This window comes from Oculina patagonica, chromosome 4 (genome assembly GCF_052425735.1).
Source record: "Oculina patagonica isolate OP01 chromosome 4, crgOcupat, whole genome shotgun sequence".
Classification (NCBI taxonomy): Eukaryota; Metazoa; Cnidaria; class Anthozoa; order Scleractinia; family Oculinidae; genus Oculina; species Oculina patagonica.
Genome location: NC_135761.1, coordinates 51,370,849 through 51,385,725, shown reverse-complemented (window position 1 = coordinate 51,385,725; position 14,877 = coordinate 51,370,849). Strand labels below are relative to the sequence as shown.

The 14,877-nt window shown below is 34.8% G+C and overlaps 1 protein-coding gene across 2 annotated transcripts in view; it reads left to right on the top strand.

The window, feature by feature from the left end:
- The window catches only part of LOC144650486 (uncharacterized), a 142,405-nt gene that overhangs the window by 31,444 nt on the left and 96,084 nt on the right, over positions 1-14,877 (top strand). For both annotated transcript variants that reach the window (XR_013570125.1, XM_078510167.1), the window contains 18 exons: positions 665-736; positions 815-886; positions 1,017-1,088; positions 1,350-1,421; positions 2,786-2,887; positions 3,536-3,610; positions 4,253-4,321; positions 4,859-4,930; positions 5,286-5,360; positions 6,091-6,165; positions 7,212-7,283; positions 8,242-8,310; positions 8,523-8,594; positions 10,007-10,078; positions 10,580-10,651; positions 11,962-12,027; positions 12,768-12,839; positions 13,798-13,976. Coding sequence is in view for 1 of the 2 variants with exons in the window: in XM_078510167.1 (XP_078366293.1) it covers positions 665-736; positions 815-886; positions 1,017-1,088; positions 1,350-1,421; positions 2,786-2,887; positions 3,536-3,610; positions 4,253-4,321; positions 4,859-4,930; positions 5,286-5,360; positions 6,091-6,165; positions 7,212-7,283; positions 8,242-8,310; positions 8,523-8,594; positions 10,007-10,078; positions 10,580-10,651; positions 11,962-12,027; positions 12,768-12,839; positions 13,798-13,976 (1,430 nt within the window). In the remaining variant the exon portion in view is untranslated. The remainder of the gene's footprint in view (positions 1-664; positions 737-814; positions 887-1,016; positions 1,089-1,349; positions 1,422-2,785; positions 2,888-3,535; positions 3,611-4,252; positions 4,322-4,858; positions 4,931-5,285; positions 5,361-6,090; positions 6,166-7,211; positions 7,284-8,241; positions 8,311-8,522; positions 8,595-10,006; positions 10,079-10,579; positions 10,652-11,961; positions 12,028-12,767; positions 12,840-13,797; positions 13,977-14,877) is intronic.

The following is a 14,877-nucleotide window of genomic DNA, read 5'->3' as shown; positions in this document are numbered from 1 at the left end:
ACTTAATAGCTATAAAGCTAACAAACTCGTGGCCCTCCTATTTACATAAGTAAGTACAATAAAGCATAAACCCCATGTCTCCACTGAATCAAGGTTCGAAGTGCTCTCGCTTGTAGTCATCTTTGGCTCCATCATGTCCCTTGGAAGGCGCAAATTCTTGCCATTGAATAGCCAAGGTAGTTGTGGCTAATTTTCCTCCGAGTTTTTCACTCAAATTTCTATGCATTATTGTGTTTATTTCAAGCTCAATTTACCCAATCGCTGTGGTCTGGGTATCATTGAAAAGATCTTTTCCTCCTGCAGCGATTGAGTATAAGTGATACCTTTTTTAGTCAAAAATGATGACATCAAAAGTGGAACAAAGGGCAACGTTTGTCTTGGCGGGTTTTGGGCGGGTACGGAATCCAATGGGTTAATTTACATTTGCCCCCTCAGGATGTAATTAAAGGAGCAACAATGTTGAAAGTATAAAATGATGTTCTTTTAGGTATGGTTGGGCCTGATCTAAGAGCTAACCGCAAACAGGCTAACTGGAGTGCTTTTCAGGCTAAAAGGAGTGGAAGTCTGCAGCTAGCTTTGTCTGCAATCTGGATTTGTCAGGCAGCTGCGCCAATTTGCATAACATGCAGACAGGATAATTAATGCTATATAATCTTTTCTACAGGTATCTTTACAACAACCTCATCACTGTTATACCAGATACTGCATTCCATGGACTGACAGCCTTGAGAACATTGTAAGTATTATTTATTTCATATATGTGCATGTATAGATAAAGCTTCATGGCAGCTAAGCTGTTTTATGTTTACTGCAGGGATTTAGATGACAATCAAATCGGCAGGATTTTAAAGGTCATGTTCAGGGATTTAAGTTCATTGAATACACTGTAAGTACATTCGTTTATGTTGTGACTTGAATGTTCTTCGTGGTACTTTTTATTTCTCCCTTTTCTATATAAGAGATGATGGACCACAAGCTCTGTTTGAACAGAAGGATTTTCTTTTCTTTTTTTTCAGAGATTTGAGAAACAATGATATTGCATTTATTGAAGATGGAACTCTAACAGTTATGCCAACATTTAACTTATTGTAAGTACATCATTTCTCTAATTAAGAAAAGGTTCCAATTTTAACATGCGCATATTGAGTTGTTTTTTACACATGGGACGTTGGGAGCTCACGATCAAGCACAGGAGCAGTGTAAACGTTTCTTGAAGCAATCCATTTTTCTTGAGTGCTTTCCCAATATTCCAAGTGCATCCATAACTTTATAAAACCACGGTTAAGGCAAAAACCAAATCGTTTGCAACACAGCTTTATTCGTTAACTTTATTTCATTATCCATTTCAGGGACCTTAGAGATAATCAGCTAACAACACTTCCAATGGGAGGAGACTTCCATAATAAACAGCTTGATAGACTGTAAGTGATTGCAGAATCATGAAGATTTGTCAACAGTCCTAATACATGGCAATACACAATCCCAATGCCACTTTGGAGAGCTTTTGTCTGAGTGATTTTATGTCTTGGTTTTGAAAGTTGCTGACAAATGTTGACCACTGCAATAATAATTGATGCATTCAACACAATATCTTACTGTTTATTATTATTATTAGCTTTTTTATTAGCTTTTCTTTTCTTTTAATAATCACTATTTCTAAAATTTGATTTTGAAATATAGAAAAAAATAAATTACATAATTATTAGAAATGATTTTAAGATTTTAATTCTCGCTTATACAAAGACATTGTACTTTTTTATATAGTTTTTTTTAATTCTTAATCCTTTTTATCGGTGCTTGTATTTTTAATGATTGCGTGAAATAAAGTTATTATTATTATTGTAATGTTCTTTACCTAATGTTTGCTTTAAGTTCTTAGCGCCGAGACCAAACCATGGTCCTGGGGCACTAAAGGGTAGCCAGTTTTTAGCTTGACAACACCCTCCTCAAAATATGCACTGTACCCAGTAAGGTTATCTTCTGTAGTTCACTGATGCTTATTTGGCCGGGGATTCTTCCAATATAACTCTCTAGTCCCTTTTTGATAGCTCCAAGTGCTCCAATGATATTATTATTATTATTATTATTATTATTATTATTATTATTATTATTATTATTATTACTACAGTAGAACCCCGGTAACTCGAACTCGGATAACTCAAACAACCGTGCTAACTCGAACAAACTTCCATTTCGCTTGGATTTGATCCCACTTTTCAGTCATTTTTACTCGGTTAACTCGAACTCGGATAACTCGAAAACCCCGCTAACTCGAACTAAATTTCATTTCCCTTGAGCAAAATTGGGTCAAATTTACCCCAATATCTCGAATTCTGGTACTTTCAGCATGCCACGGATGCCCATTGAAATATCCCATTAGCTGTTCTTTTACTGCAATCGGATTTAAACACTAAAACGAACACTACAGCAATTTGATTTTAACTCAAGCAACAAATAGATCACGTATCTGACAGTCATATTCCACTCTTATCATAAAAATGTATGATCGTGTGAGAGTTTCTGACGAGATAAGTTTAATTTTCACTGTAATGTGTACTGAAGTGCTGAAAAGTCGATAAACTATTAATTATTTACTTGGCAAATTGAATATTCAATCGACCCCGATAACTTGAAACCCTGCTAACTCGAACTGTTTTTTGTTTCCCTTCAGAGTTCAAGTTACTGGGGTTCTACTGTATTATTATTTGGATTTTACTTTCTAACTCTTTTGATGCAATACAAACAAATAGAACAGTCACAAACGCCCATTTCTTTGTATTTGCAGGTATATCACAGATAACAGAATCACCACAATAGGTTTTGGGACATTTGTCAATGTCACATGCTCAGGAAGTTGTTCAGAGAATACAAGAAATAACTTTGTATGGTATGTTTAGCTAATGAATAGAACAATAAATGTTTGAGCTGGGTATGGGAATTGATAGTAAAAGTTATTTTTTGTTCGTTTTGCAGTGTAGATTCATAATATTACTACTTTGTTAATGGTAGATGTATGTGCATAAATGTACAAGCTTTTAAACGATTGCACTCAAAAAGGCTTTTTTTTATATGGAAGTTTTAAAAGTTTGTCACCACATTCAAAATATCAATATCGTTATTCATGTAATATTTTAACAATTTTGCATCTTTGCTTAGCTTGAAAATGTTTGCAGAAATGTCATGATACGATCACCTTGTCTTGCTCATGCCCAAGCCACAAAATGCAAATATTTGCTTTTTGATTAATTGACACACACAAAAGAGAGTGTTTCATCACATTTCAAAACACTGAGGAGAGAATTAAAAATTTGACATGCAGCGAAGTAGTTTTGACAAACGTCAAGGTGTTTGGAAATGTGATGAAACAATCACTTATTAATAAGTGTTTGATGATCCTCAATCAAAACAAAAACTACAGAGACAAGAGAAATGAAATCATAAAAACCTATGCTAATAAAGAAAACATATCCAAACCAACATCACGATTCTGATTTTATTTGATTTAATGAATTATATTCTTGTTTTGGTATTCAAGGAATTTTGGAGGCAACAGGATCTCCTCCATTGAGACTGGAGCCTTTCAAAATGTACAAGGGTCTGGTTGCACAATGTAAGTTTTCTATCCAATTTTCATTAGTAAAATCTTGATTTTGAATCTTTTGTAGTTAGAACTGATTTTTAATCCTGTAGTATTTCATGCATTTTATTGTAATAGATTCTTGTTAATAGTTGATCTTTAGTATTTTTAGAATTTTTTTACAAGTATTTTAATGTATTTTCATGGAGAACCTGTAAACTAGCTTCTAAGACAGTGTTTCAATCCATGTAAAATAAAGTTATCTATCTATCCGTCCGTCCGTCCCTCCGTCCGTCCGTAATGAGACAAACACAAGTCAGCGTTTAGCAATTAGTTGGAAATCATGTAAATTACATGTACTACAGTGTATGAAGAAAACAGGGGCCACATTTTGTAGCTGTGAAAAGTATCAGTCAAATTAATTCTATGAACCAAGATGCCGGCAATCTGAAGTCTTGCTAATATGCTGGTTTTAAGAACATCAAATTTCCAAAGGGCAACTATCAAACCGATAGTTCTGAAACAATAGCACTGTACCGTCTTTATTGTTCACCACTAAATTGTCTTCTGCACGTCCATTAAAAAACAAGCATCTTGATCTCCCTGTAGGAGTGTTAATTATTACACGCTAGGTTTGGTGCATGTAGCTTACCTCAACTTGTTTTTCTCTTGTAGGCGCTTCACCTCAAATGTTCTGAAACACATTGCTTCTCGTGCTTTTGATAATGTGAACATGTGTTACATGTATGTATTTTTAGCATTTGACAAGCTTTGACTGTTGTCTTGTTGTTGTTGTGTTTTGGTTGATGTATACATGAGACATAAATCTAAATGAAAAATGTAGGGCAGTCTAACTTAGAGGCTCACCAAATAAATCCATGCAAAGGTCTTAGTTTATTTAACACTCCAGGAACGTCTTATATTGGACCCAAACACAGCTGAAAAGAGGTTCAAATGTCTTACAAGCAGGCTAATGCAACAAAGGACTTATATACTTGTGCTATCCTACATGAAATGTAGAAAGGGATTCTGTGTGTTGAACTACAGTAGGAGAATGGGTCGGGGGGGGGGGGGTGTTATCAGTTTGTTTTGCCTTTTCTCCTTTGTTAAAAGCTAATTAATTTGTTTATTGTTGCTTTGTAAATTGCAGACTTTAACTCGTTACAATCTAGTGTTGTTAGATACAAAAGTTTTGTTTTTGTTGTGAAACAAATTCCTGAAATAGACTGTCATGTTTTGTGGTTTTATGAGCTGTTTTGTGTTTTGTTCTGTCCTGTTTAGTGAGCTGTTTAACCTGGAGTTAACAAACATAGCCTCTGAAGCATTCAAAGACGTGACAGTTACATGGGATTTGTAAGTTAAAACTATTTTTCATACATAAAACACAGATGACAGAAATTCTATTTTGTACACATTATCAGTGTTTTGAAACCCTCATTGCATAATGTTGTTAGACCTTTGCATGAAAGCTCATTGGAAAAATTAACCTGAGACTGCATAAAATTTTTGTGGCATCTAAAAGAGCAAAGTACACCCAGCTATTATTCATTGCTAATGTTTATGATGTCTTATGGTTTAAATTTCCATGTTTATGATGGGCGGTCCTAGCCCCCCCCCCCCCCCCCACCCGCATTAGAATAATCTTAATCATTTGTGCTTCCCTTTTTCAAAAACTAACAAAAAGTATTTTATCATTTTTATTTTCAAGTGAACTGTATAACAGCAAAATTGCTACTTTTGAAGAAAACCCTTTTCTATCAGTCACAGTGACCAATGGAGCCCTGTAAGTACTCAAAGAAGGCAAAGAACCATTTGATTGCTACTCCGTTTGACAGCTCAACCACATTACATTATAGATTATTAGAATTCTCGTATAGTGAACCCTACATCCTTTTGTTGTGTCGGTGAAGTAGTTGTGTTGTCTTGAGCAGAGTATAATAATCACCACGATAGTTAACTATTCAAAAAAAAGTCCCGTTAAAACACAAATTTAAATTTTTATTTAAAAAATATATCTCAAAGTTACAGACAAACTGTGTTACAGTGGAAACGTTAAATGCCATTTATCATCACTGAAAAACTGATCTAGTTTAACAGCAAACACAAAATGCAAATAAATTGTATCAAATCTTGTTTTTAAAGCAAACCTTCAGCATCTTTACTCGTTACTGTATATAGTATGTACTATTTGTATAGTACATACTATATACAATATGTCTGTATAGCATTTACTGTATAAAGTGTGTTAACTTGGTGTATCTGCTTTTCTCCCCCCCCCCCCCCCCAAATGGAAAAATAAAGTTAAAAAAATAAACAAGGAGTGGGTAAAAGGCCATGCTACATCTGGTTTTAGTTTGTTTACATTAAGTTTGTCTGAAACTTTGAGATGTATTTTTTTATAACATTTAAATCTATGCCTTAACGGGACACGGTTAAACAAGTTGTACATGTTGCGCGTCTTGGCAATATCAACAATTTATTGCCTTTTTAAACACATCATATTCTTCTCTTAGGGAACTTCAGGACAATGTCATCCAGGCAGTGACAGGAAAGCTGTTTGGTGACTCTGGATCAACAGTAAAGACACTGTAAATATCAGTTTGCCAAATTTGTGCAGTTTAATTTCATATAGAGTGAACAACAGTGAAGTCAAAACTTAAGTACACTTTAGTAGTATAGTAGGTACCGGCTAGACCCCTTTTGTGGTGGAACCTCATTAACAAGAGGCGAAATAAAATGTAAAAGATTAAACGGTACTTTATCCAAAAATAAAATGAAGCCTGACAAACCGGTTGTAGTAGCCAAGCTAAAAATCGAACATGACATCACCCACAGTTTAATTAAGGGGGGTCCTTCTTAACTACTAATCTGTTGCTAAGAAAGATTTCTGACCGTCAACTTTTGGAAACCAAACCTCCTACGGATAAGAGTTTTGCACAACTTTGTTTTATTGAAGAATACTTCAAGAGTTTCAAATTACGGCCATATTTGACAAGTCACGTGACCGGAATAGAAAATACCCTAAAAATGAAAGGGCATATAGATTTAAAAATTCAAATCAGTGCCAACAGACAAAGAATGTCCACGTGTGTAATGCTTCGTATGGTTTTTACGAAATTCGCATTATTATTTAAGTTATGGCGTTATAAAGTCCACTATTTTCAGACTTTCTTCAGTAGCGTCCGAAGGATTATGAAGAAGGGTATGTTGTCTCTAATTCGTTGAAAAAAATCAGACCTCTACCTTTCTTTCAAAAAATTTAGGGATTTTAACTTCAAGCGCACGGTTTGGGACTGGCACTAGTTACGAGCGCGCAATATCAAATTTTTAAATCAAGTTGTCCTCCCCACCAAAAATTCACCGTTAAGCATTGCCAAACACTCCAAAATAGTTGCAACCAAAAGCCATCTTGAGAAATTCCTTAGCAACTGCTCTAGGTCTGTAGTTAAGAAGGACCCCCTTAAATCCATAGCATTTTATTCACGAGTCTATGACGTCATCGGCATTACTTTATATTCCGCCCTCAAAAAGGGTCTTGCCAGCGCCTACTATACTACTCACTTTGGTTTTCTTTCCTACATTTGTTGTTAGATTAAGTAATGTTTTAATATTTGACTTTGTTCCTTTGTTCAAGGGACCTTTCCAATAACCAAATACAATCCCTACATGACGATGCTTTAAAAGGTGTATCAATTACTGAAGCAATGTAAGTATGACATATTTCTTAAACAGTAGGCAGGAGTTTTTTGACTTTTAATTTTTTTTTATTCTCAGGAACATAATTTAGTTTCACGTAAGCTATAATGACCTAAAGGAAGCATAATGACCTAAAGGAAAAGTAAATCTGAATAGCACCTTCCTCATTGAAAATAACAAAATTTGCAGACGTGATTTTGGTTCGTTGGCTCACAGGGTTTTCTGTTCTTGTAAACCTTTTAGCTTTTTCTTGTCACTTTAACACAGAAAGTAGATTCCACTGCTTTGGACAACGTGATGAATCGGATAGACCAAGTAAAGAAAGCCCTGTTGGTCCAAAATGATTTAAAAGCTGTGCAGGTTAATGTGTGTGCGAGTTCTAAAAGGGGCTTCGTGACGGATTTTACCAGATTTTTGAACAACCAAAATATGTATTTGTGTTACAGGAAACCTTAAAATAATGGTACATTATTATTAAAAATTTCTACATTTTTGGCTGTGGGTGTCTCGGGTGGAAATGGATTGCAACCTGAAAAACAACGGCTTAACTTTTCAAGTTTTTTTCGCTCGACTTCAAAAAAATCGTAGCCTGATTTCTATCCCCAATTGAAGGTTATATCTTCAGTTACAGCAAGGAGGCGCCCAAAAGTGTGACCACTTTTAATTTATTCACATTCTTTTGTGAATATTTAATCCAATCAAAAGCCGTGGATAGCTTGCAGATGACTTCTGATTGGATTAAATCTGCACGAAAGAATGTGAATAAATTAAAAGTGGTCACACTTTTGGGTGCCTTGCTGTAAGTGTTCAAAGATAATGTTTTTTTTTTATGGGTGAAGTTACCTACCACTTATTTCAGAACAGTTAAGACTAGAAATCTGCGAAATCCCCATGACGTAGCTCCTAAAGGTGTCAGGTCTTTTTGTTGTGTGTTAATCTGTGATTATTTTCGTCATCTTTTTTTGCAGCAAACTTATGAACAACAAGCTGGTTACATTTCCTTCGGAAACTCTTAAAAATCAAAATCCCATTGAACTGTGAGTTTATTTTTACTTGTTTCTTTTAAAAAAAAAATGAAATTCAATTTATGTTATGTAATTGAACTAAAAATATAGTAGGGCGTCTTTGTGCTGTGACCCTCAAGGGAGCTTCGATGGACAACATGAAATAGACAGCAGATTTTAATGTAGTTAAATAAGAGTTGCATAATTAGTTTACCATGGTAACATTTAAATCTTTCTTTTTTCAGTGACATGTCCAATAATAACATTCCTACCATTACACCTGGAGAGTTAGACACATTTACTAATCTTCAGAAGCTGTAAGTTTCTTATCAAGTGTTTTGGTTGTTGTTGTCGGGGTTTTTTGTCATTGTTTTTGTTTGCTGTTTTTTTGTGGGTGAAAAGTTTCTTTTTATTGTAAAGTTAACTAAACATTGAAGGTTTTTCGAAAGCTGATTTTACACTAACCCAGGATTGAAAGTTGATCGAGGGTTCATCTTTTTAGAGAAGTCGTCGTCAAAACAGGAGGTCAAAACATATACCGTATTTTCTCAAACTTGGCTTCGTGAACCCGGCGTTTATTTGTAGCCGGCGTTTAATCGGGGCCCGGCGTTTATTAACGGACTGCAATTTTCTGCCAAGGGGCAGTTTGTCAAGGCGGGACGATTTTTTTCTCTTCGTTCTGCCTCGCAAAACTGTCCCTGGGTATCCAAAGGTGATCATTTCCCAGAGGTGCACTATTACGGATTGGATAGTTTATGTTGCAATCAAGATTTGTGGCAAACAGAATATATTTACTTGTTAGCTTGACCTCAAATAAACGCCGGGACCTCGAACAAACGCCCCCGGCGTTTATTTAAAAGCTAGCAATTTTGACCCGGCGTTTATACGAGGCCGGCGTTTAATCGGGGTCCGGCGTTTAATCGAGAAAATACGGTAAACTGAAAACCTCACTGAAAAGTTAAAAACTGATATCAAAATCCACGCCAATCTTGGGTTATTTTAATTGTGCTTTGAGCAACCTGGCCTTGGAGATTATAAGCATAGAGAATTTCTTTGTCTTGAAAATATTATATAAAGCTTGCAATCAAGAGTTCTACTAATACGGTTCTTTAAGTGTTACCATCACGATTCCTCCATTTTTGTGTACTTATATAGCGGCACTACACTAGAACTCGATTCTCTGTATATCCAATCTAGCATTTTAGTCAATTGCGTGTTCATTTTGAGAACCTGCTCAACAAGATTACAAATGGTAAACACTGAAATTGCAGTCAGGAATATTCCTAACACAAATATTTGTCTGTCGCTGACCAATATCAAATGTTTTAAACAACGTTTTTTGAAACTCCAACGGTTTACAACGGTTACATTATGCACGCGCATTATACCGTTTGCTTTTTTTTAAAAAAAACGTTGTTTAAAACGTTTGATATTAGTCAGCGACAGACAAATATTTGTGTTAAGATTCCAAACGTTTCCTAATAATTTGCAAGAATGTATTCAGATAATATTTTGGTACGAAACTGTGTGAAGCGTTTTTGAATTTTACCCTCCATATATTAGGTATGAGCAAGTATAACATTTTCACTTGTTATGAATAAAATGTCGGAGTTTAACCTTGTGTTCTTGAACATGAAGAAAACAAACAAGACAAGTAATTAATTTTTTTTGTGAACTTGGTTGTAAACTTGCACACAAGTTTATTGTTTCTTTGTATTTTGCTTTGCAGAATACTTCAACAAAATAACATTTCAGAACTCGGAACCAACTTATTTCAGCAACAAATAAATTTACAAGAGTTGTAAGTATAGAGGCTTATCATTAAATCAAGCATCAGGAAAATCATCTATTTTTAATATTGATAATTTAATCTTCATATTTATTTACCTCATGTTTTGTTTTTTTTACTGTTATCTAGTTTCTATTATTAGTAGTAGTGTCTTTCAATATTATTTGACCATGTGCATTTTGTGTTGTATTTGTTCTAGAGGCTTTTTCGTGTGCAAATTTCAGTGGAGGGCTTTTGGATTTGGCATCTTGTAAAGGATGTCAAGAACAATCAGATACTGTGCAGAAGTCATCAAACGCTGTAAATAGATTTTGAACCAACTCCAGGCGGGGCAAAACGAAACAAGTTTTGCGAGTGCAAATACCCCAACACCAAAACTCAATTCTAAACATACGCTAAATCAAGAAATAGTAGCACAAAATGATAAAAAGTACACATCATTTAAAGAGCTGGAGCTAGTTTAATAAGTTATAGGCTGATTTAACGTAATTTGTTTAACATATCTTTCCGCAGAGACCTCAGAGAGAATAACATTGGTGTTGTTCAAACAGGAGCATTTAATAACTTATGGAGCGTTGAGGAAATGTAAGTGTCGAAGAACTCTTTTTTTTTCAAGCAAGTCAAACGCTTGTTTAAGCTCACTTCAAGAGAAAAGCCACAGACAATTCATTGTAATATCTTTTATCAAGTATAATTTATCATATTATCTTTTTCTTTTTTTAACACATTGTATATCTCACTGCAGTTGAACTTTTAGATTTTTTAACATTTGATAGCATAAAATTATTGTATATTATATCATAACTTTTTATCATAGCTTTATTCTATATCTTAGTCTCATATCTTAGTTTTTAATTAATTTGCATAGAAGAGCCAATATTGTTGTTGGAATGCAAATAAACCATTATTACATGTATTAATTATCAACCCACCATATTACCATCTATTAATATTAATATTATTATTGTTATTTGTTTACAATTTCATTGTCTAGTATCAAGAAAAAAATTAGTCAGTGATAAATTCAAATGGGATACTGCCTATAGCTAGTAAATGTGCTCTTTGAAACTTCTAGTTCTAAAGAGTGTCATAACAGCTTAATTTCTTGATTTTAAGAGAATTATATTTGGCCTCACTTAAGTTTTGGAAACAAAGTTACTTAATTTTATGATTAAGGCGAGGTGAAAGGAAAAGTACGGAAAAGAAAGAAATTACAATTATTGTGTTTTGTGAATGCTGAAATGAATGGTGATGAAGAAAATAATTGTGCTTTCAAAATTTCAAAATGTATTTTAATGTGATATTGGAACGTTTTATTTTAAGTTTATTCAACATGCCTTGATATTTTATTTTCACTTAATTTCCAATCTTGTGCCCAGAGTGTGCCCGCAGCTCTTCAGTCAGCGGTAGGGTTGCTGGGACCCAGTGACACTACCGCTGACCAAGGAGCAGAGGGCACACTCTGAGCACGTGATCGTGGAATTTCCTGCAACTTGCTGTAAATACATAAAAGGTTCTATGGTACACCAACAACATATACATCATTTTTCACAATAAAAAAACTTAGAATAATTTAAAGTTTTTTTATTGTGAAAAATGATGTGTACCATAGAACGTTTTATGTATTTACAGCAAGTTGCAGGAAATTCCACGATCCTGTGCCCAACAATTATGGTTGTTTTGTTTGCTCGCGCATCTTCAAGGATAAAAATCACACTAAATTAAATAAATAAAGTAAATAAATTACACTAAAATAAAGTTCAATAATGTTAAAAGCCCTAAATCACATTTAACACCTTTCTTTCTCAATCATGGTCGAATGCTTTTGTTGTTGTTGTTTACTGCTTCTGTCAGCTGATTTTGATCGATGTGGCCATTTTTGTTTTACTTTTCAGTTATTTGCAGGATAATCAGATTGTATTCCTGCCCAGATTTCCTGCACTACAAAATCTAAAGATTCTGTAAGTATTACACATTTCTGTTATGGTAGTTGTACAGTCATTGTTCTTGAGGTGAAAGGGTGAGTAAGTGAATGAAAAAAGTATTGAACGAAACAAATATAAATTGTTTATTTTGCAGTGGTAAACCCAACGAAAAGCTTTGTAGCAAACAATGTCGACAATTAACGAATCTCACATATACTGCTAGTAGGTCAAAGTTAGCCTTCAATGCAGGGGTATTTAAGTGAGCAAGCACATTTTGATCGCCCTAGCGCCATCTTTGGCTCTCAAACTCGGGAGAGGCTTGGGGAAAGAGGAAAAAGATCCTTAGGAGTACGAGTCCAGTCTTTTCCCTAACAAATTTTCCTAATCCAACATGGCCATGATTCAACTTGATCGCGAGCTTGTACCAATAAATCCCACGCCCACAGAAAAAGCCTACACTGCAAGCTAGGTCAAATGTGCCATGGCATCCCTTCTTCCCACACCTACTAATGTATATAGAGCCAAGTAAAAACATTTTTTCGAGGAATTGTTGGGTATTATTGGCAACGTGAATCAGATTTGTTTTACAATGTTAAGCATCTTGTGACGTGGTGGTGTTATTTGTATCTTGTTAGCATACATGTAAACATGTTGAGCGTATTTGTTTTGTTTTGAAGGGGAAATAAAGATTGATTGATCAGTCGACGTAAGTGGATAGTTTCAAAGAGAAAACTTGAGCTGAATTCCTTATCAATAGTCAATTTGTTTGTTTTTAGTAATCTTAGGAACAACAAGATAGAAAACATTGGTCAAGCCTGTTTTACAAATCTTACAAGCCTTGAGAATCTGTAAGTAAACTTACTTAACATTTTTTTTTCATTCTAACACTTTATTGACAGCACATACTACTTACAAGAAATACTTAATTAACTAGTAGCTTAATGTTTGTTACATCTAAGAATACTATTTACTTAAAAACGTGCAATACACTAACTTACACTACTAATAATACAATTACACACATTACACTACACTACTTACAATGTGATTATCTACATAAGAACAACAAAACGTAGTTAACAGTTAGTAATTAACAGTTTCTTTTAAGTTTTAACTGTAAGATAAATGATAGATAAGATACTGATACAGGGGGGGTCCGTTGTAAATAATCGAGTAGACTTGTCTTTCGCATCTGTCTCGAAAGCCATGGTACAAGACTCATATGAAACTTGTTTAATTTGCATGCAAATAAGTATCCATGTAAACGTCATTTTTAATCCAGGACTTTGTTTGAGACAGATAGAAAGGCATCTCAGTATTGCCTGTGTATGAAACAACTGCGAAGTGCTGAGGGACCCTAAGGGAAATGTAAAAAAATAGTCCAAAAATAATCATTTTTCAAATCATTTATTTGTTGTCGAGTACACTCGTAGCTGCCATTCCGAAAATTATGTTCTTTGATTCTCAAAACAGTCATTAGCTTGTGTGAATTGGACAACTTAATTTGGTGTTAGATTATGCACTGCTGCACTGCCATATCCTTCAAAACATCTACTTTTATACAAATTGTACATATATCATCTTAATGTTTTGATTACGTTCTCACTAGTGTTGAACATAAATAATGTTCTCTTTCTGTTGTCAAACAGATGGCTAATGAAAAATCGAAAAAAGCAACAAATGTCGGGTATTATTTGGTTGTACCTTTATATTTTCGGAACGCAGCATCACAAAAACGTATTCTATTGTATTCTTTAAGAGAAATAACAAGTATTATCTCAATGCTGGGTCCTTTTTTCTTTGCAGGAACTTCAAAGACAACAACCTTGCATGTGATTGCAATGTGTACAGCTCCCTTGTTGTTGTTATCGAAGCGCTTTCTGCAGGGAGGGCTGCAGTGTGCATTTCACCACCACGAGTTGCTGGTGTGGAGTTTTATCCAAGTGGATCTTACGAGAGTCAGCCTGTTCAAGATTTCACATGTTGTATGTATTTAGATCAAAAAAGTTATTTAAAGACCAAACGCTTCGTGCTAAGCCCTTTCAGTGGTAAATAACATTGCCAGTTTAGCACTGATAAAGGGCTAAGCCCGAAACGTTTGGTCTTTAAATAACTTTTTTGGCACTTTTATACCATTTAACATTTTTTACTTTGATTCACCCAAGTGCCACGCAGTACTCTGAACGTTTGTCCATTAAATTTGTGACCTAGCGGCTGCTTTAGCTACATAAATATAGTGTCATAAATCAAAGGTTGTCATATAGTTTGACATTAGATTTCACTTGATATATTTTCTAATAAAAACACTCACCTCAGTACCAGTCAACAGTGAGGGTTATATTATGTAGTATGTTGCAACGAATTTTATTTATCAACATGTTAGACAGTAGCTTGAGATGTTCACGCTCTTAAAAATAAATTGCTATATTTAAAGAGGAAGCCACATCAGCGCTAGCTGGTTTTCATGCGGGTCCTCTGTCCAGGTCGAATTGGAATTTGGAAATGTTGGTTTTTCAGGAGGGAGGAAAACCGGAGAACCCGGAGAAAAACCCTCGGAGCAAGGCGAGAACCAACAACAAACTCAACCCACATATGGCACTGGGCCGGAATCGAACCCGGGCCACATTGGTGGGAGGCAAGTGCTCTCACCACTGCACCATCCCTGCTCCCCAATTCACACAATTTTATGCAATTTGGGCAATGACCAACTGATCATAGAATTAACTAAAATATCATAATAACGGCTTAAAACTGTAGAAGAACTCAAACGAAACACAGAAAGGCCAAAAGGGGCATGCATGGATTGGCAAAATTAAAGAAGATTTAAACAGGTTGCGTTCGGGTAAACCCAAATAACGTCTGCCCGACCTTTTTTCAAGTTTATCT